Raw genomic sequence first — 23,054 nt, forward strand, 5'->3', positions numbered from 1 at the left:
TGTCTCCTAGTTCCGTCAGCAGTCAGCCCTTCCGCCCCGCCCATCTAAGGAGGGGACGCATGACGTACATCCGCCAACGTGCAGCGGCCATCATTGATTCGGTCTGCGACGCCGTTGGTGGAAGAAAGTTCATGATTCGAAAACATTTCCGGGTTCAAGATGGTCGCCAAAGCTATTTAGTGAGTTTTCTTCCAACTTAACTCCATTCGTCTCCGGTTTTTTAACCTGGATGTGACGTCCTAAAGGACCCGACGGAAACAGAACGGAAGGCGTTCTAAAATGGCGAACCGTACTGTAAAAGATGCGCACAGCATCCACGGCACCAACCCTCAGTATCTGGTGGAGAAGATAATTCGGACGCGAATTTATGAGTCCAAATACTGGAAAGAGGAGTGCTTTGGCCTTACAGGTGAGCAAGAGCGCGCCGATCCCCCCGCCCCAACCCCGGCCTTCATGTGACCCACTTCTCCACACCAGTCCGATAGGACTGGCCCTCTGGGGGAGAGACTAGAGGGGAATCTGTCAATCATTCAGAAAAATCTGAGCGCCTACTCTGTGCCTAGTCTTGTGTTGGGCTTTGCGAACACACATGGATCTGATAGGACCTTTTTTCGGAAGGGTGTCACAGTTCGGTTCTTTGAGTCATTCCATGTTTAATGATAACTTGCTGGATTCTAAACAGTGTTAAGCACAGGGACCCTGAAGGTCTTAAAGGAACGTCAGTATGCCTGAAACCAAATTCATGATCTTACTGTGCTCAAATCTGGACCATTTGCAGTATTGCCACATCCCAGTCCTCATATAAATACATGCTCTTCATAGAAATCATCCAGGTAGTCTTTGATCTTTGTTGAATTCTGGCTCCTCTTTTTGGTAGCTATGTTACCCCAGTAAACCATGGCTTTCTCTACTGTAAAACGAGCATAATACCCACCTCAAAAGTCAAAGCGTTGTTCTCAGGATTAAATGAAATAATGTATAAAATGTGTTTGGTATAATTGCAGCTATATATTAATAAAAAGCACTCAGTAATCAGTGGTGGTGGTGGTGCTAATTGTTACCACTACTCCTGTGCTATTACTGCTCTGCCACCACCCTAGCTGTGTGTCCACGGACAAGTCATATTGTTTCTCTGAGTCACCATTAAATTTTGGAGCCATGTAAGATTTACTTTTGAGGGCTTTTCTCATTCCATAGTTTTCTTCTTGGATGATCTCCATACCACAGTAACATCATATGTGTAGACGCCTTTAAATTTATCTCTGCAACCCAAATCTCTCCCTGAGATCTAAGTCTGATTCCAAGGCATGCCAATTCCATATGTCCAAAAGTGAACTCATGACCTTTTTTTTCCCCCAACACTAGGTTACTTTATGTTCCCTTGTCATATATTTTCATTGCATTCTGCATCTTCTTTCAACTACTGACACACTTTCAATTATTTTTTTCAGTTCTTTCTGCCTTGCCTGACTGTCAACGCTATAAGAGTAGTCATTGTGTCCCTCTTCTTTATCTGTCTACCTGTGTCTCTAGAACTTGGCACCTAATGATAAATTGCCAACTGTAATATGGACTGAATTAATATAGAATTTACCCTAAAGGAACTTGAAGAAGTCTGATTTATAAGTAATTTCCCATTAACAGTGCCTAACATTTATTATTTGCTGTGTGTCAGGTACGTATTAGCATTTGTTTGTATTATCTCACTTGATTCTTACTATAGCCCTTAACTCTGTACCTGTTATTCAGGCTCAGAGAGAGGTGAAATGACTTGCCCTAGTTCACACAGCTAGTGTTTGCTTATTTTTTAAATATTTATTTATTTGGCTGTGCCAGGCTGTGTTGTGGCATGCAGGATTTTAGTTGCAGCATGCGAGATCTTTTTCATTGTGTCATGTGGGATCTAGTTTCCTGACCAGGGATCAAACCTGGGCCCCCTGCATTGGGAGCACGGGTCTTAACTGCTGGACCACCAGGGAAGTCCCTAGTGTTTGATTTTGACAACAATATTGGAAGGTTATTATTCCCATTGTCTATATGAAGTTTGCTCAAGGTTGTGTAGTTATTGAGGAGTTGTTTGTTTGTTATTGTTTTGTTTCTTCTCTAACTCTTAATCTGGCAGTTTTTCCCCTAACGTGATGGTGACAAGCATGGACTCTGAAGTTAGACTGCTTGTATTAAAATCCAGGCCCTGTCATTTTCTGGCTCTGGACCTTGAGCAAATCATTTAACCTTTTTTAGCCCTCATTTTCCTTAGCTGAAAACAAGGACAGTGCTAGAACTTACCTCGTGGCTTGTTGTGAAGATTAAATGAGATCATAGGAAATGCTTAGCAGAGTACCTGGCATATAATAATCTTTCAGTGTATATTGGCTGCTGCTATTATTATTATTATTAATTATTATTATTGCACACTTGTTCTCCTAATATTAAACTATTAATTCAGGAGCACCAAACGTTGAACTAACTTTAACTTCTCTCCACTTCAAACCTGAAAAAGCTTTGTCCTAATATGTCTGAGATGCCACTCTGTTTTTGTTTTTGTTTTTTAGCTGAACTTGTAGTCGATAAAGCCATGGAGTTAAGATTTGTGGGTGGTGTCTACGGTGGCAACATAAAGCCAACTCCCTTTCTGTGTTTGACCTTAAAGATGCTTCAGATTCAACCTGAGAAGGATATCATTGTAGAGTTTATCAAAAATGAAGATTTCAAGTGAGTGAAATGTTTGCTAGATAATATAAAAACTTCAATTTCATGGGCCAGAATTTGGCTTTCGTTAAGAGGAGTGAAAACAGTGTATCTCATTTCCACAGAGTTCCATTCTGGGATTTTGCTCTTGAGCCTCTTGAGTTTGTGTTTTGTCTGTTTTGATTGTATTGACCTTCTCCTTTACTTTCTCAGTCTTGATGACTTTTCCCCCCAAAAACTATTTCACAAACTCACTGAGCATATAATAAGCAGAAGTGAGTGCCTAATATGTTGCTGGCACTGAATACTTAAGGATGAAGAAAACAACATAGTGTGGTAAAGAAGAGGGAAACTTTGGTATTAAATGTAGGTTCACATCCAGATCCTATTACTTATTAACTGTGACTTTGGAGAAGTTACTTAATTTTCTAAATTTTACTTTCTTTACCTGTAAAATGGAAACAGTAATACCAACTCAGGATAGATGTAAGGATTAAGATAGAGCTGTAAATCTCAAAACACAGTGCCTGTTGCATGGTATACGGCCCCAAAATATAAGCTGCTCTTATTATTTTATTATCCATTCTCAAGGAGTTCACAGAGAAGTATAGGAACAGACATAATAATAGATTATTATGTGCCATGCCTCTATTCTAAGAAATTTACATATAATAATTTATTTAACCTTCACAATAACCCTGTGAAATTATTATCCCCATTATATAGGGGAGGAAACATAGGCACAGAGAGATTGATTTCCCTGAGGTCAAATGTTGGTAAGTAGCAAAGCTGGTTTCGGAGTCCATATCCTTTGCCACTCTATTGTTTGTCATATAAAGAAACTGTTGAGTTTCAAATGCCTATCCAAGTGGAGATTTGAGTGGGTAGTTGGAATATAGGAGAAAGGGAAAAGAAAGGAATCTTACAAACATTAATGGCTAGGAAACAGCTGACTTTTATTAGGCACTTACTATATGCTATATATGTGCTATATGCTATCGTTAGCACCTTACATACGTTTTTTACTTAATACACCATACCATCAAATTAGGGACTGTCATCTACATTTTACAAGGATTGAGAAAGCAATAAATTGCCCAGTGTTACAGAGTTAGTAAATAATGGAATCAGAATTTGAACCCAGATGACTTTGACTTTTTTCCATAACCAGCATTCTTCTTTCTAGCAACAGTTTATATATTCATGTCTATGTCAGTTAGTTGTATTGTTAGTAAATAAATCTTATACTTTCTGTTGTTAAATTCAGTGTCTCATTTGAGTCTTAAAATAATCCCATGAAGTAAATAGATGGTATCTTATTTTTACAGATGATATAATAGACTCTGAAAGTTGAGCAGCATATCCCAACTAACCACGGCCAGTAAGTGGTAGAATGAGAACTTGAACCCAGGTGTCCATATTTTAGCTATGTTTCTACTGGCCCATGCTGTCTCTAAAAATGTAGCTTTCTCATCTGCCAAAGAGAAGAAAGAACTTGTTTATCCACTAAGCCAGTTGTAAAACTCAGGAACTTTTTTTTTGTAATAAATGTATTTATTTTAATTTTTTTTTATTGGCTATGTTGGGTCTTTGTTGCTGCACACGGGCTTTCTGTAGTTGCAGCGAGCGGGGGGCTACTCATTGTGGTGGCTTCTCTTGTTGTGGAGCATAGACTCTAGGTGTGTGGGCTTCAGTAGTTGCAGCACATGGGCTCAATAGTTGTGGCTCACGGGCTTAGTTGCTCCGCGGCATGTGGGATCTTCCTGGGGCAGGGATCGAACCCATGTTCCCTGCATTGGCAGGCAGATTCTTAACCACTGCACCACCTAGGAAGTCCATCAGGAACTTTTTAGGATGGCCTGTTGTTTCACTGTCATCTATCTCTCAGGTATGTCCGCATGTTGGGAGCACTTTACATGAGGTTGACAGGCACTGCAATTGATTGCTACAAGTACTTGGAGCCTCTATATAACGACTATCGAAAAATCAAGAGCCAGAACCGAAATGGAGGTGAGTATGGTGCTGAATTACCTTTATCCCTGAGCCAGTTTTTATTTCACCAGTATCTCTAGCATCACATTGTCACATACATTGTGAGTGTTCCTCTTAATCCAGACTGTTATTGTCTTCAGTCAGGTCCTGCATCTCTCTCATGGGGAGTAGTACTCCATTAGACTAATAGCTTCCTTTAGACCTTACCCAGTCTGCCCCTGTATCCCTATCTTTCCAACTGCATCTTATGTTAATCCCTGCTTTGCATCATATGCTCCATCCAAAAGACCTAGCTCCTGAGCGACCTTGCCGTAAAATTCTTCCCCAAACCTCCCAGACAGTTATCTTTCCATATGTTATACCTTCACAGTTCTTTCTACTGGCCTCTCTTGTACGATACTTCACCCTACAGTATATAGACTGAGTGTGCTCATACTTAAGTAGTAATTCCACTGAAAAATAATAAGTGTATCCAGGAGGGGCAGCTCCATATCTTTTATAAAGAGACACATCTTGTGGTAAAATGGGATTCAGGGAATGCAATCAGAACTTTTTCTCACTTAGTATCATAACAAAAGATTAGTAACATTTGCCTTTACCCTCTACATATTACATTAAGGAGTAGAAGGTTAAGAATTTGGTATTATTCTTTAAACTTTTATTAACTTATTCATTCATTGAATGAATACATATTAGGTGACAGTGTTACAGCAGGTAATATGCTATGTACTGGAAATAATATGGTGAACAAGATGGACATGGTCATGGCCATCATGAAATTACTTATTTATGACTATATTATGTTAAACTAAGATAGGGTTTTTAAACCTAGTGATAATTTGGGCCAGATATTTCTTTGTCATGGGGAGCTGTCCAGTGCATTGTAGGATGTTTAGCAGCATCCCTGGCTTCTACCCCCAGAGGCCAATAGCACTGCATAGTTGAGGTGCTATACCCCTGGTTGAGAACCACTGAACTAAGGTAATGTTTACCATAGAAACTGTAAAAAGCTATTGCTCCACCATATAAGATACATGATTTTTTTTAAATTAATTTATTTATTTATTGGCTGCATTGGGTCTTCAATGCTGCACACGGGCTTTCTCTAGTTGCAGCAAGCAGGGGCAACTCTTCATTGTGGTGCACAGGCTCCTCATTGCAGTGGCTTCTCTTATTGCAGAGCATGGGGTTCAGTAGTTGCAGCACACAGGCTCAATAGTTGTGGTGCACAGGCTTAGTTGCTCTGCAGCATGTGGAATCTTCCTGGAACAGGGATTGAACCTGTGTCCCCTGCATTGTCAGGCAGATTCTTAAGCACTGCACCACCTAGGAAGTCCTAAGAAATCCGATTCTTAAAAATAGCAAATCACTGTGTTGTACACCTGGAACTAATAAAATGTTACAAGTCAATTATATATCAGTTTAAAAAAAAAATCTTGCTGACTCATGCAAGGGAAAAGATACATTTTCTATATTCAGGAACTTAGTGGGTTCACATGAGAAATTGCATTTGAGTTGTAAGTTTTATTCACAAATATTGCTTCTTTACAATTCAGGATTCTTTGTGCTTGTTTTTGTGTTTGTCTCTCATGCTAATTGGGACAGCTTCATTCATCCCTTTATCCGCAGCTCCTAGAAGAGGCATGGCACAAAAATGGCCTCAGTAAAGGGGAGTTGAATGAATGAAGGTAGGTGATGATGACGAGGGTATGAAAGGCTGTAGTTTGAGCCCAGGTTTGACAGTAGTCCCTTCAGTATAATTGCCACACTGCAATAGCTTTATTCGTGAATGTGTAGGCAAAGGGAAGCTGCAGAGAATTCATACTTTCTGTACCAAGTACCCTGTTAGATATCTTACATAAAGAGTCTTAACTTCTTTTACTTTTTGGCTGTTTAAATTTATTTTCAAGTTACTTGAGCTTATGATTTTTCTTTCAGAGTTTGAGCTGATGCATGTGGATGAATTTATTGATGAACTACTGCACAGTGAGAGAGTCTGTGATATCATTCTGCCTCGGCTACAGGTAAGAGATGAAAATCATACATACACAGTACACAATAAGGTATGTGTAAAGAAATCTCAGAATCTTTTCTTTAATTGAAATATAGTTAATATAGAATATTATGTAAGTTATAGGTGTACAGTATAGTGATTCACAGTTTTTAAAGGTTATACTCCATATATAGTTATTTTAAAATATTGGCTAGGACTTCCTAGGTGGTGCAGTGGTTAAAAATCCACCTGCCAATGCAGGAGACATGGGTTCAAGCCCTGGCCTGGGAAGATTCTACATGCCGTGGAGCGGCTAGGCCCGTGCGCCACAACTATTGAGCCTGTGCTCTGGAGCCCATGAGCCACAGCTATTGAGCCCGTGTGCCACAACTATTGAAACCCATGCACCTGGAGCCCGTGCTCCACAACAAGAGAAGCCACTACAATGAGGAGCCCGCACACCACAATGAAGAGTAGCCCCCACTTGCAGCAACTAGAGAAGGCCTGTGTGCAGCAACGAAGACCCAACGTAGCCAATAAATAAATTAAATAAATAAATAAGTAAATTAAAAATATATATATATATTGGCTATATTCCCTGAATTGTACAATATATTCTTATGGCTTATTTTATACCTAATAGTTTGTTCCTCTTAATTGCCTGCTCCCCTTCCCTCTCCCCTCTGGTAACCACTAGTTTGTTCTCTATATCTGTGAGTCTGCTTCTTTGTTATATTTACTAGTTTGTTGTATTTTTTAGATTCTACATATAAGTGATATCATACAGTTTTGTCTTTCTCTATCTGATTTATTTCACTTAGAATAATATCCTCCAATACTGTATAGCATAGGGAACTCTGCTTAATACTCTGTAATGACCTAAATGGGAAAAGAATTTGAAAAAGAATAGATACATGTGTATGTATAACTGAATCACTTTGCTGTACACCTGAAACTGATACAACATTGTCAATCAACTATACTCCAATATGAAATAAAACTTTTTAAAATAAATAATTGTTTATAAAAGGATAATATCCCACAAGTCCATCCATGTGGCTGCAGATATCAAAATTTCATTCTCTTTTATGGCTGAGTAGTATTCTATTGTGTGTGTGTGTGCGTGTGTGTGTATGTGTATACACACTACATTTTCTGTTTTTCCCAAATATATATGTATTATTTTATTTCTGTATGAAAATATAGCTATGGCAATATACTTTATTTTTTTAATTGCATTATAGTTGATTGATAATGTTGCATTAGCTTCAGGTGTACAGTAAGGTGAATCAGTTATACATATACATATATCCACTCCTTTTTAGATTCTTTTCCCATATAGGTCATTACAGAGTATTGACTAGAGTTCCCTGTGTTATATAGTAGGTCCTTATTAGTTATCTATTTTATATATAGTAGTGTGTATATGTCAATCCCAATCTCCCAGTTTATCGCCCTCCCGCCTTCTGCCTGGTAACCATAAGTTTGTTTTTCACATCTGACTCTATTTTTGTTTTGTAAATAAGTTCATTTTTACCATTTTTTTTTAGATTCCACATATAAGTGATATCACATATTTGTCTTTCTCTGTCTCACTTACTTCACTCAGTATGACAATCTCTAGGTCCATCCATGTTGCTGCAAATGGTATTACTTTGTTCTTTTTTATGGCTGAGTAATATTCCATTGTATATATGTATCACATCTTCTTTATCCACTTCTCTGTCTATGGACATTTAGGTTGCTTCCATGTCCTGGCTATTGTAAATAGTGCTGAGGTGAACATTGGAGTGCATGTATCTTCTCAAATTACAGTTTTTTTCAGATGTATGCCCAGGAGTGGGATTTCTGGATCAGATGGTAGTTCTATATTTAGTTTTTTAAGGAACCTCCATACTGTTCTCCGTAGTGGCTGTACCAGTGTACATTCCCAGCAACAGCGCAGGAGGGTTCCTTTTTCTCCACACCCTCTTCAGCATTTATTGTTTATAGATTTTTTGATGATGGCCATTCTGACTCATGTGAAATGATACCTCGTTGTAGTTTTGATTTGCATTTCACTATAATTAGTGATGTTGAGCATCTTTTCATGTGCTTTTTGGCCATCCATATGTCTTCTGTATACTACATTTTCTTCATCCATTCACCTGTTGATGGACACTTAGGTTGCTTCCATGTCTTGGCAATTATAAATAATGCTGTTGTGAACACTGGAGTGCATGTTTCTTTTTGAATTAGTGTTTTGGAGTTTTTTCGGTTGTATACCCAGGAGTGGAACTGCTGGGTCACATGGTAGTTCTGTTTTTAGTTTTTTTGAGAAAGTGCCATAATATTTTCCAGTGGCTTCACCAATTTACATTTCCACCAATAGTGTACAAGAGTTCCCTTTTCTCCACATCCTTGCCAACATTTGTTATTTGTGTTTTTTGTGATGACAGTCATTCTGACAAGTGTGAGGTGATATCTCATTGTGATTTTGTTTGAATTAGCATTTCCCTGATGAATAGTATTGTTGAGCATCTTTTCATGTGCCTCTTGGCCATCTGCATGTCCCCATTGGAAAAACATCTATTTAGTTCTTCTGCCCATTTTTTAAATGGGGTTGTTTGCTTTTTTCTTATGATCCTCTTAATAAGCAGTCTTCATGTCTATGAGAAAAATAGGAGATTGAGAGTGAGAAGAAAACAGATAAAGTATTTGAAGGATAGGGCTTTAAAAGTGAGTAACACAAGAAAATTTTGTTCTTTAAAATGTTATGTTAAGGAGATTTTAGTAGAGTAGGTTTTTAAGCTTTGTGAGCAGCTTTTTTCTAAGTTGATCTTCATATAAAAATCCAGGATATAAAATAGATAAAAGGAAGGTCGGGAATGGGAGACTGACCCACCTTAAATATCATCTTTATCATCTTATTTCTCTTTCCTAGTGAGAAATGATTGTTCGTGAAACACATTTCGAGTTTTACAGCGTGTGATTTTAAAACTACTATTGTGAAATACAAAGAGAAAATAGACATAGTCGGTAGCCCAAAGAGAAAGGGAATGGTCTATAGTGAAGCGGTGACTGAACAGGGAATTAGGAGACTAGTTTCTGGGTTAAAACTATCATCACAGTCAAGAATAGTAAACATATCCATCACCCCCCAAAGTTTCCTCCTTTCCTTTTGTGTAATCTCTCTCTCCCACTTCTCTCTCTCACCCCTCAACAACCACTGATACGCTATTTGTCACAATAGGTTAGTTTGCATTTTGCTGTTAATATAGTACATGCTATGTCTTTTCTCACTCAGCATAATTTTGAAATTTATCCATGTTGTTGCATGTATCAATAATTTTTTCTTTCATTTGTTGCTGAATAGTATTCCACTGTATGGATATAGCACAATTTGTTTACCCATTCATCTGTTTTTGCAGAGTTGTGGGGTACAAAGTCAGTGTACAAAAATCAGTTGTATTTCTGTACACTAGCTATGAAGAATTGGAATTTGAAATTTTATTTAAAAGATACCATTTACAACAGCATTAAAAAATATAAAATAATTAAGGGTAATTTTGTCAGAAGATGTGTAAGACATACTTAAAACTATAAAACATTGCATTACTGACAGAAGTTAAAGAAGACTTAATTAAATGGAGGCATATCATGTCCATGGTATATCTTATACCATGACTTAGAATTTGTTCTCCCAAATTCATCTATAGATTCAGTTCGGTTCTGATCAAAATCTGAATAAAACTTGATAGAACTCTCAAACTGATTCTAAAATTTATATGAATATGCAGAGGACCTAGAATATCCAAAACAACTTTGAAAACGAACAAATTAGGAAAACAAACACTACCTGATTCCAAGACAGCATTGTATTGGCATAAAGCTAGACAAGTAGATCAATGAAACAAAGTAAAGAAACTAGAAATTAGTGTACATATATATGGTCAGTTGGTTTTCTACAGAGATGTTAGGACAATACAATACAGAAAGGATAATCTTTTCCACAAATGGTACTAAAACAATTGAATAACCATATGGAAACAAATGAATCTCTACCTTTAGCTCACATTACATATAAAAATAAATTTGCAGGAGATAATAGACTCATAAAAGCTAAGAGTATAAAACTTAAAGAAGAAAAACATAGGTGAAAATCTTAATGACCTTCGGTTTGACAAATTCCTAGAAGACATAAAAACATAAATTATTTATTAAAAATTCATAAAGTGGCCTTTATAAAGATTAAAAACTTGCCTTTCAAAAGACACTATTACAGAACTAAATAGACAGGCCACAGACTGGAAGAATATATTTGTACAACATATATCCACCAAAGTTCTTGAATCTATACTATATAAAGGGCTCTTGAACTTAATGACAAGAAGACAACCCAGTGGAAAAATGAAGGAAAGATTTTAACAGACATTTTACCAGAGAAAATATATAGTTAGCCAATAGCACATAAAAAGTTGTTCCATACCATTAATCATATGGAAATGCAAATTAAAGGCACAGTAATATACACTACATACCTAGTAGAATGTATAAAATCAGACTGACCATATCAAGTGCTGGCAAGAATGTGGAGGAACTGGAAGTCTCCACATCCTATTGGTGACAATATAAAATGGTATAGCCACTTTGTAAAAGTTTGGCAGTTTCTTAAGATGTTAACCTGATAGCTTAAGATGTTAAGCTATTCCACTTCCTAGGTATTTACTGGAAAAATGAAAGCACCTGTCCACACAAAGACTTAAGCATGGATAATCATAAGTTTTATTTGTAATGGCCAGAAACTGGAAACAACCCAGATATCCATTAAGTGAATGAATAAACAAATTGTGATATGTCCATACAATGGTACTACTCAACAACAAAAAAGGAACTATTGATACACAACAGCATTGGATGAATCACAAAATAATTGTGCTGAGTGAAAAAAGACAAAAAAATATGTACTGTATAATTCCTTTCTAATAAATGTAAACTATAGTAACAGAAAAGAACAGTGGTTGCCTAGGTGCAGGGTGAGGAGTGGAGAGGAGAGGGAATGAGAAGTCACAAAGGAGCACAAGTAAACTACTGGGTGAGGTGGATATATCCATTATACTCATGTAGTGGCTTACAGTTGTATACAATACAACATAACACTCATCAAATTGTATACTTCAAAAATATACAGTTTATTGTGTATCAATTATACCTCAATGAAACTATAACATGTATTGCAAAAATCACTGGAATACCTGTAGACTAAGGGTCTTTAGCTCTTAGTGCTCTACTGTTCTCTTATTCTGATGTCTGTGTAAGAATCAGTAGCATTAATGAAAGAGTCCCAGAGATAGTATTTAAGATGGAGGATGGGAGCAAATTCTTAAGTTTGAAGCAACCACAGATATCCAAGCTGGAAGGATCCAGAACTTCAGGTCTCCGTCTTGATACTACTGCAGCTCAGTAATTCTGAAGCGATTTGCTATATCCCAGCTGCTTTGAGGTGCTTATTTCCTTGCTAGATATAAACCAAAAGGACTAATTTAAAGATCAAAGGTCACATAGTATATGATTCTTTTTATATGTTATATTCAGACTAGGCAAATACATAGAGACAAAGCAGATTAGGGGTTACCAGGGGATTCAGGGAAGGGGGAATGAGGAGTGATTACTTAATAGGTATGGGGTGTTTTTCTGGTGTGATAAGAAAGTTTTTAAACAGGTGAGAGGTGCTGATGGAATAGCACTGAATTTTACACTTTAAAATTGTCAGTTGTGTATTATGTGAATCAACGAAAAACAGATCAAAGGGATCTGAAAAACTTCAAAGTAGAGAATAGAATGGATTGCAGATATATGATAAATGGGTGAGGTAAATTTGCTCAAGGCAGCAAACCAGATGGGTAAAGGTAGTTGGTAGATGAGTGCTCACACTTAAATGAAGTGAACCAACTCTTCACAATGACTCAGTTACAGAAAATCCTAGAAAGTGATTCTGAAAATTATTTCTCCTTTTCCATATTGGCTACTGTAGTAGTGAAAAGAATGACATTTCAAATCTGAAAACCTGATTTCAGGGCCCAATTCTCACACTTATTATCCTTAGCTGCTATTATCATTTTTAGAAATACTGCAAGAAATGGAATACTCTGAAGTGCAATTGGGTTGTAACTAAGGGTTCCAAAGCTCAGTCATCTCTAAGCAAGCATACTGATACAAATGAAGTAGTCTGCCTGGAGTCTAGAAGCAAAGACCACAAAGCAAATCTCACTGAGGAGAGAGAAATTGAAATATGACTGATATATGTTATCATATCACCAAGAGCTGTGTTCTGGTATGGGCCTCTCTATGTCCTGGATGAAGTGACCCTGAAGACTACCTTTTGCTTTGATTTCTGTTCCTGTTAAGCAACCCATAGGGCATTAATTTAGCTTCTCATGTGCCCTAACATTGGCAAGAGGCTGCTCTGGAATGAATTCTAATTTTATCAAACACAAATACTGTAAGTAGTACATTGCCTTTAGTCACTTCCAAGTCTGGTGAGCATTAGGGATTCTGGATGCCCTGTCTGATGCAGTCCTAGATCCCACACTGTGGTGATCCTTTCCAAGGAGCTCTTTTTCAAGGGATTGACTTCACTGAGTGGAATCTTTGTCTCATTTCTCCTCACCTTTATAGAATTTTGTTAGGGATGAGTAAAAGCAAAATAGAGTACAAATATTACTATTTATTTTAGGGCTACCTAGTGATCTTTATGTCCTTGGCGCACACACACACAAAAAAATGTAAGAGGTCTTAAAACCCAGCCAGTCCATTTGTCAGTTTTGAACTCACTTTTGCCTTTCAGGTCCTTAGTCACTTGGTAAGGACTGCTGAGCCACATCTTAAAAGAAATGGAACCAGGAGATGGATTGTTTGTGTATATCCTGAGCCTTGTTCAAAATGCATGACTGTAGGTAGCTCCCCTAAATCCTGGATCTAGTAGAGAGTTGGTGCTACTTTAGAGCAGTACCCAAACTCCCAAACTAGGCTGAGTCTCAGTGGATCTCCTAGAGTAGATTTTGGTCTGAGCCTCTCCTGGCAGAACTACAAAGCCAATATAGTCTCGAACTATTGGCCCTTGTGTGTGAAGCCCATATTTTTTATTCAAGGCTACACCTATACTGATTGATATTCTAGTGATCTTAGAGTATAAGATCACAGGGAATAGAAGCAATAAAAAATGGTATTCTCTTCAAATTTGTATTTATCTCTTTACAGGGGAATTTAAAAAAATATATAGATTCCAGGTATGCTAAACTCCTTAGGAAAATCTTGAACTATCTAGGATGTCTTTGAAATGAAATTGCCTCAGCTGTTGCACCATAGGTTTTCTGTCACTCCCAGAAGCCCAGTGTTGGAGCTTCAGGACATAGAGGAGATAGCAAGGACCCTTAACTCTCATTGTGTTCTCTGTAGAAACGCTATGTGCTAGAGGAAGCTGAGCAACTGGAGCCTCGGGTTAGTGCTCTAGAAGAGGACATGGATGACGTGGAGTCCAGTGAAGAGGAAGAAGAAGAGGATGAGAAGGTCAGGCACCTGGAAGCCTAAGGGTTGAAGGAGGGAAAGTTATAGGGAATGGGAATGGTTTTTTTTGTTTTGTTTTCAAACTTTAATTTTTAACTTTAACCAAAAAAATACAATATTTAGTCATTAAGAGTATGGGTTTTAGAGTTAAATAGACCTTGATCCATGTCTCAACTGTGCTATTTACTAGTGATATAATCTTGTGCAAATTACATAATCACCATTTTCTCTTCTATAAAGCAAGGATTATGATACCTTTCTTTTAGGACTCTTATAAGTATTAAATGAAATGATATATACAAAGCCCTTAGCTTTGGGACATTATAATTGCCTAATAAGCAGTAGCTATTAAATACTTGGGACAAAAATAATACTGTTCATAATTGAATGTATACTAAGGAATAAGCCTAGTTTAGGAGAAAAGAAAAACCACCTACTGCATGGTCATGTTCTTTCACTATTTGTTAAAATGCTGAAAAGTTGAAAAGCAGACTGTCAGGGAGCAGTCAGGTAAACTATTATATCAGTTCAACAGACTATTAGGCCGGCATTAAAAATATTATGAAAAGTATATGATAGGGACTTCCCTGGCGGTGCAGTAGTTAAGACTCCATGCATCCGCTGCAAGGGGCGTGGGTATGATCCCTGGTTGGGGAACTAAGATTCCCCCGTGCTGTGTGGCGTGGCCAGAAAAACAAAGAAGTATATGATATTGTGGAAATGCTTATGGTAAGTTAAAAAAAAAAAAAGGATCTAAAACATTTGTGATTAAAATTGTAAGAATATGTATAGAAAAAGGCTAGAGGGAAATACAAGAAATTCTGGCCTATGGATACAGAGACAGTGCAGATGGAAGTGTAGCTCTGAGCTGGTAGGCTCCATTTAAGGTAAGTGCTAAAGGAAGCACAATCATTCATGAATTGAAAGCCAGGCAAGGCTGAGGTGCTCTTCTGTGGTGAGTAAACCAAAAGTAGGCATTCTTTTTTCTTTTTTTTAAATAGAAAATTTAATCACATACCAAAATGGAGAGAATGTGCCTCCATCTACCCATCACCTAGCTTCAACAGTGGTCAACTCAGCTGTTTTGTTTCCTCTACATCTCTACCCAACTGTGCCCCCACCAATTATCTTGAAGCAGATCACAGCTATCGTATATTTCATAATATTTCAGAAAAGACAATGGCCTCTTTTTTAAGCAAAACCATACACCATCATCACCCCTCCAAATCAACAGTGATGCCTTAATATCATTAAATATTCAGTGTTCACATTTCCCCAGCTATCCTACATTTTTAATAGTCTGAACTAGTATTCAGACAAGCTCCATAAATTGTAACTGGTTCATCTTGTAGTCTGTCAGTTCCATCCATTGTTAATTTTTCCTCTTGCAATTTTTAAATATATCAGGTCATGACATTCTATACAAATTTTCACAATCTGTATTTCTGTGATTGTGTCCCTGTGGTGTCACTTAACATGTTCATTTGTCCCTTGTATTTTCTGTAAACTAGTTCTTGAATCTAGAGGCTTTAATTGGATTTGGGGTTTTTATCCCTTTTGGAGTGGAGCAACACTACTTCATAGGTAGTAGTGTTTACTTCCCCCAGGATGAGTAGAATCTGGCTGTCTCTCTTTTTGTAATATTAGGAGCCATTGATGATCTTTACCTAAACCCATTAGGGGTTGTAAAATGGTGATATTCTGATTATTTCTTCATCATTTGTTACCTATAACGCTGCTGTGAAGAGAAACCTCCCAAATCAACATTTAGTTTTTTCATAGGTACGGTTTATATAAGAAAGGTAAGATAAATTATTTGATTATTTCCCTTTATCAGTTTTTAAAATAATGAGTTGATTTTATAGTATCTTCCCAAGGAGGAAACATTGTGAATTCATGAATTTAAGCATATTTGGTATGTTTTGGACCATTATTGTCCTTATTGATGCTCAAATTGTCCCATCTTTGGCCAGTGGGAGCCCCTCAACTTGACTTGTGAGGCTTTTTGATACAATCATAGTAGTCTCAGCCTGTTGCTTTCTGATATGATGATATGTTCTAGCCATGTCTTGTTACCTGCTAGCCTGGATCTAGAATTAGCCATTTTTCCAAGAAACCCTTTGTTCCATTAATTTGGATATGGTATTTAGAGGCCACAGTCTGGGCTCATTGCTATAGGTTTAGTGTTTCTAGGACTTCACAGTTAACAAAGCTAGGGGAAAATTTTTCTTAAGTTTAAAGTACACTATGAGTTTGTACTCTTTTTTTTTTTTTTTTAAGAGCATAGGCTCAGTATTTGTGGCACACAGGCTTAGTTGCTCCGTGGCATGTGGGATCTTCCTGGAGCAGGGATCGAACCCGTGTTCCCTGCATTGGCAGGCGGATTCTCAACCACTGCGCCACCTAGGAAGCCCCATGAGTTTGTACTCTTAACCTTATCGATCTTACATCTGTATTTCTTTTCTTTCACATTGGAAATCCAACTTTTTTTATATATATATAAATTTATTTATCTGTTGGCTGTGATGGGTCTTCGTTGCTATGTGCCAGCTTTCTCTAGTTGTGGTGAGTGGGGCTACTCTTTGTTATGATACATGGGCTTCTCATTGTGGTGGCTTCTCTTGTTGCGGAGCACGGGCTCTAGGTGCGCTGGCTTCAGTAGTTGTGGCACATGGGCTTTGTTGCTCTGTGGCTTGTGGTATCTTCCTGGACCAGGGATCGAACCTGTGTCCCCTACACTGGCAGGCAGATTCTTAACTGCTGTGCCACCAGGGAAGTCCCTGGAAATCCAGCTTCTTAAGGAGATAAGCATACTTACTTATCTCTCACTACTCTCACATATTCCCAGAATAATGGTACCAGCACTAGAACAATAATGGAGTTGGAAATATTTTAATTTTTTTATTTGGTAGATTTTTTGTCCTTAGGGTTATATCCCTGGATGTATTCGAATTACTGTGTTTTAAAGTCTCTTGGGGGGCTTCCCTGGTGGCACAGTAGTTAAGAATCCGCCTGCCAATGCAGGGGACACAGGTTCGATCCCTGGGCCGGGAAGATCCTACATGCCACGGAGCAACCGAGCCTGTGCTCTAGAGTCCACGAGCCACAACTACTGAGCCCATGTGCTGCAGCTACTGAAGCCTAAGCACCTAGAGCCCATGATCTGCAACAAGAGAAGCCACTGTAATGAGAAGCCCACACACCGTAAGGGAAGAGTAGCCCCTGCTTGCCACAACTAGAGAAAGCCCGTGCACAGCAACGAAGACCCAACACAGCCAAAAATAAAACTAAATAATAAATCTTTAAAAGCAATAAATAAATAGTCACTTGGAGGTGGAATTTGGGATGAGATGGGGAGGAGAGTGTAAACCATGTTCCTAGATGGCTCTCTATAAGCCTGTGCTCATCACTGACCCAATCTATCCCTTTTCCAGTTGGAAAGAGTGCCATCACCTGATCACCGCCGGAGAAGCTACCGAGACTTGGACAAGCCCCGTCGCTCTCCCACACTACGCTATAGGAGGAGTAGGAGTCGGTCTCCCAGAAGGTAAGGCCCTAGTCATTGGCTTCTTCCAGGGAGACTTTAAGCATTGTAGTATGTGTTTGGACTTCATGGAAGGAGAAATGCCAGCCTATGGAGAATGTTTCCTTACCAGTGTATTAGTTGCTACAAAACAACTACCCACAGAACCTCCGTGGCAGACAGCATTTATTTAGTTCATAGGTCTGTGGTCAGTGATTTAAGCTGGGCTTAGGCAGTTTTTTGAGTGTAAGCTATGGTCACTCACCTGTTTTACAATCAGCTGTCTACTGGCTAGTGTAGGATGGCCTTAGCTAGGATGACTGGAGCAGCTCATCTCATCCCTGTGTGTGTCACATTGTAGGCTGGGTTAGGCCTGTTCCCATGGCAGTGGCAGAATACAAGAGCAAACAAGCCCAACCATGCAAGTATCTTTCCAGTATCTGCATCACATGTACAAATATCCCATTGGCCAAAGCAAGTCACATGGCCAAGCCCATACTTGGAGTCAGAGGGTATTAAAGTTATATGGGAAAGGATGTGGATAAAGAATTGGGGCAATTTTTTGCAATTTACAATATCCAGTGCACCTACTAAGGTTCTTCTTTCTCTTTTTTTCTTTCCATATAGGCGGAGTCGGTCTCCCAAAAGAAGGAGGTAGGCCTTTAGTGACTTGTGATGAAGGATAGGGATTTGGGGAGGGGGATACTGTTGTGTTTATATTGTCAGACAGATACAGGAGTCTGACCAGTCATTTCCACAGTCCCTCCCCTCGCCGAGAAAGGCATCGGAGCAAGAGTCCAAGACGTCATCGCAGCAGGTCCCGAGATAGACGGCACAGATCCCGCTCCAAGTCCCCAGGTATAGCATTTGGGCCTTTTGCTATTGGTTGTCTTAAAGAAATGTAATAGGAGCAATTAGCCTCCTGCAATACAGGAGTACCTTACTTTATTATTGCCTAGAAAAAAAGAAAGTGGACGTAGGATTTGAAAATTAGAGTTCATACCTTAACTCTCACTTACCAGCTCTGCTGATAGGATGATGAGCTTGTTTTTTCATCTGATATTATAGGAGTAAGACTTAACAGAGTAGTGGTAAATACCCAATGTGATGTTTGTGAAATATAGCCATAAAGCCTTGAATGCATATGAAGTAAGTTCAGTTCTCCTCTACCAACAAGGTGTCCCTATCACAGGCCAAAAAATATGAAGCCAGTGAAAGCCATTGGGGGAAATGACAGTGAAGGAATAGGAGGGAAGAATCTCATTCATTCAATAGCCTTTTCTTCCCCAGGTCATCACCGTAGTCACAGACACAGGAGCCACTCAAAGTCTCCTGAAAGGTATGGATTAACCTCTATTTTGACTTAAGAATTTCACTCTTTATTCAGAAGTTAAAGTCCCAATTACAGCTAAGTTGGACCTGAAATTTTTCTTGTATTGATGGAGATACTTAGGAATTCTCCTTAATTACAGGACAAAGTTGAGCTGTTGCCCTGAAAATTACTTGAATTATATATATATTCTGTGTTGTTATATTTTGTTTTTCCTTGTAGGACTGCAGCTTTGGATAAAGGCATGAGCTTTAATCCCAGGAGATCTGGGGTTCAGTCCCAACTTTTAACAGTTGAGTGACATTGAACAAGTCACTTTCATTTGATAAACTTTCATTAGAAACCTCTATATGCTATTCTTCATTAGGTGCACTCAATCCCTCAGAGGTCATTTCCTCAATGGTAAGTTTTGGAGAATAATGCATAACTCAATGTTGCTCTTAAACATAAAAATACCAAGGACATTTAATGAATATTGGGTATCATCTCTGTCCCCATCAGTGTTAGCATACCCTAGTCTTTCTCAAAAGTCCTTGCCCAGCTCCCCAAACAGCTGTTAAATTTAATGATTTGTATGTGTTGCCATTTTAGATCTAAGAAAAGCCACAAGAAGAGCCGAAGGGGGAATGAGTAACGGACTCACTGAGTTTGGTTTTAGTCCAAGTGGCCTTCTGTGGAGATGAAGGCATCTGTCTTTGTGGAAGAATGAAGATCTACTCCCCAGGCAGCTATGAGAATATTTTAATTTTTTTTTTAACCAGGTTTCTTCACTTCTTTTTTTAAATGAAAGAGGTGCTGAGTTTTGTATCTTTTTTGAATAGTAATCCACATTTGAGAGATGATGCTTCCTGAGGGCTGCTTTTGACCTCTTTGTACAACCAACCTTGTTTGTACTCAAATTTATGAGGGTAGAATGGATTTGAATAGAGGATATAAAACAAGGAGAGGATGTGGCCACCTGGTGCCTCTTGTTATTAAATTTGACACCCATTTCCTGTTTTTCTGTAGTTTAGTTTTGGTTTACACTGTGATGAGAACTGCTATGAGCATCCTGAGACTTGCGCTGCTGCTTGCTGTTTCGTTAAAAAACCAAGTCAGTAAAATATATTAGCTCTAAGTTTTATTTCCAGCAGCAGCAAGTGGTAATAAAAATGAAAACTGGTTGGCAGCAGCTTTATAAAAAAAGAATGAATTCAATTGTAAGGCTTCTTCTGGATCATTCAATCCAGTTGCACTGAAGGTTCAACAAACAGTAAAGCTTAACATCTTTTATATAGCAAACTTACATAGTGTTGTTTCTTCTTCCCCACAGCCTTGAATTCCAGGTTAAGGTGCTCAGCGCCTTTATGCTATGAGCACTGACATTATCAAGTCTAGGCAGTAGCAGTATGGCAACTAGGTTAAAAAAAGTTTGATGGAGAGAGAAATATCTAATGCCACTCAGGGTTTTTAACCTGAGTTGCTAGACAACAGCACCATTCACAAAACCAGAAAATACAGCAGGAAGAGACCATGTTTTAAAGGGGCAGGTAGTGAGAGTCATGGTAGTAGTGAAAATGATGTGTTCAGTTTAACTTGAAGTTTAATTTGAGACAGCTATGGTATATCTAGATAAAGCCCAGACATTGTAAATAACTAGAGTTGAACATAGTGACCTAACCCTGAATTGACAGCGTTTAGGTAATTATGGAAGGTACAGGATTGAATGCAATGCCCACGGAGTGTGTGTATATGTAAGAAAAGCCAGTAATAGAATCATAGGCAATACCAACACTGTTGAGGAAGAAGTGCAAACATCAATTAAAAACTAAAATGAATCATTCAGAAAGGTAGGGAAAATAGGAGAGAGTGGGTTAAGAAGCCAAGGACACAGAAGCAAAGTAAGGACTGAACAGTCCCTATGGCTACTGATAATCAAGAGGGTGTTGGGATCTTTGCTAGAAGAGTTCTACCTGTACTTACCTTTCCTCCTTTAAAAAGGAAAAAAAATGATTGAATGATTTCCTGTAGCTCTGCCCCCAGCAATAATTGTGAAGACCAACCGCCTCATAGGATCCAGTTTCTTGGGAAGTTATATCTGGTCATAGGATAAACATCCTGTTGCTTGCTGTTGAACTTTTGCATCAATGTTAAAGCATTTTGGGATTGTATTTGAGATTTCATGTTCTTCACTGATTGCTCTCCTGATAATATTTGAGCTAATAAAAGTTGTCCATAAGAACTGTTATGGTTCATCACAGAACTATATATAGGGCTGCCTTTAAAAATTAAACATAAGCACCTCTGTTTGTAGCTGTTATAGAGTCCTAGCAGTTCCTTCTTTATTATAGTGTTCTAAATGGAAAGAAATGCATTCTGGCTGAATGACCTAAGGACCAATCAAGTCATCATGCAGTATATTGTTAAAATAAAATTTTAAAAGTGTATTTTTAAAGTATAAAAATTTAGAAACCGGACTTCCTAGGTGGTGCAGTGGTAAAGAATCTGCCTGCCAATGCAGGGGACACAGGTTCGAGCCCTGCCCTGGGAGGATTCCACATGCCATGGAGCAACTAAGCCCATGTGCCACAACTATAAAAAAAAAAAAAAAAAAAAAAAAAAATTTAGAAACCCACCCCCAAACCCCAATAATTTTTCATATCAGAAATAAACCTCCCCAAGCATAAACTATAAACTTAAAGCATACTTAAGAGTGGGACATGTCAAACCTCTCTCTAGAGATCATTTTGATAAATTACAGAATTGTAGAGGAGATGAATTTAGGACAGTCCTTGCTGAAGGACCATTCCTGTCATCTATGTGCTACCCTACTGGATGAGTGAGGCCTTGGAACTATAGCTTTACAATTTTGACTAACCTATGTTGAGACACATTTTACATCTTACTTCTGTACTCATACATATTCTGCGCTAAAACAAATTTCAGGAAAAAATTCTTTGTGCAAAATGCATTCTGATATTTCTTATGCAAGATCAGTTTTACTATCAGGTGCAAACCACTAAATTGATTATACTTCCCACAATCTGAATTACACTGCTTTTAAAAGTTTTGCCATAGGGCACAATGACCTCTTAATACTGAGTGAAAGGATATGTGTTCTCAGGGGCAAAGGAAATAATGGATTTGGTGAGAGGCTTCCAATATAATAATCTAACTTAAATTTCATTTCTCTAGCCCCCTTCCATTATTTTTGGTAGACTGACTTTAAGTTTAAATAAGCATTAATACGAAAAGAATGATCACAGATGCTGGCCACTCCCAGCCAAAAGTTAAAGTAACAAGTTCACAGATTCACAAAAGATAAAATGATCTGTTTTTAAAAATGCAGGAATACAAGTTCAAAGAGATTAAAAGAAAAGAGATGGAAAATAAGCATGGCAGAATTTAAGAAACAAAGATCTGAAAATTGGGAAACTGAAAGCCTTATTAGAAAACCCAAAATACAAACTAGACAAGACATAGAGAAAATAGGTTGGAGGGGAAAAAAAATGGAAAATAATAAAAGCTATAGAGATAATAAAAGACATGAAAAGAAATCCTGCATGTGTATAAAATGACATTTTATAAAAAGTTGAGCAAATCAAACTTGAAAAATTCAAACAGAATATGCAGAATATAGAAAAATGGTACAAATCAACCAGTTTGCAAGGCAGAAACAGAGAGACAGATGTAGAGAACAAACATGGACACCGAGTGGGGAAAGCGGGGAGGGTTGGGGGGGAATGAATTGGGAGACTGGGACTGCCATATACACATTACTAATAAGAAAAAAAATACCAAATTGTACACTCCAAATATATGCAGTTTACTGTATGTTAACTGTATCTCAATAAAAGTTCTTAAAAAAAAAATTCAAATAGAAAAAAAATCACCTTGATTTAAAAGATAAAGAATTATATGAGCATCCAAGCAGAAAAATCAAGTCATGTATAGTGAGGGAAAAGATCCGGATGATCTCAGGTCTTCATTAAGGCAGTGAAGCA

The 23,054-nt window shown here is 38.0% G+C and overlaps 1 protein-coding gene across 1 annotated transcript; it reads left to right on the forward strand.

Annotated features, from left to right (window-relative positions):
* Positions 1-60: 60 nt before the first annotated feature.
* On the forward strand, positions 61-21,037 carry PRPF38A (pre-mRNA processing factor 38A). The gene is made up of 10 exons (XM_057710832.1): positions 61-409; positions 2,553-2,712; positions 4,577-4,698; positions 6,619-6,704; positions 14,111-14,221; positions 17,653-17,765; positions 18,369-18,395; positions 18,502-18,599; positions 19,032-19,080; positions 19,663-21,037. The coding sequence occupies exons 1-10, from the start codon at positions 280-282 to the stop codon at positions 19,703-19,705; spliced, it is 939 nt and encodes a 312-aa protein (XP_057566815.1). The 5' UTR covers positions 61-279; the 3' UTR covers positions 19,706-21,037.
* Positions 21,038-23,054: the final 2,017 nt, after the last annotated feature.

The sequence above is a fragment of the Hippopotamus amphibius genome, chromosome 1 (genome assembly GCF_030028045.1).
Source record: "Hippopotamus amphibius kiboko isolate mHipAmp2 chromosome 1, mHipAmp2.hap2, whole genome shotgun sequence".
Taxonomy (NCBI): Eukaryota; Metazoa; Chordata; class Mammalia; order Artiodactyla; family Hippopotamidae; genus Hippopotamus; species Hippopotamus amphibius.

Bases quoted from the DNA above. Each gene is read 5' to 3' on its own strand.
- PRPF38A (XM_057710832.1), top strand. From the start codon at position 280: ATGGCGAACCGTACTGTAAAAGATGCGCACAGCATCCACGGCACCAAC. The intron at 17,766-18,368 runs GTAAGGCCCTAG...CTTTCCATATAG, and splicing joins AGGAGTCGGTCTCCCAGAAG to GCGGAGTCGGTCTCCCAAAA. The intron at 18,396-18,501 runs GTAGGCCTTTAG...TCATTTCCACAG, and splicing joins CGGTCTCCCAAAAGAAGGAG to TCCCTCCCCTCGCCGAGAAA.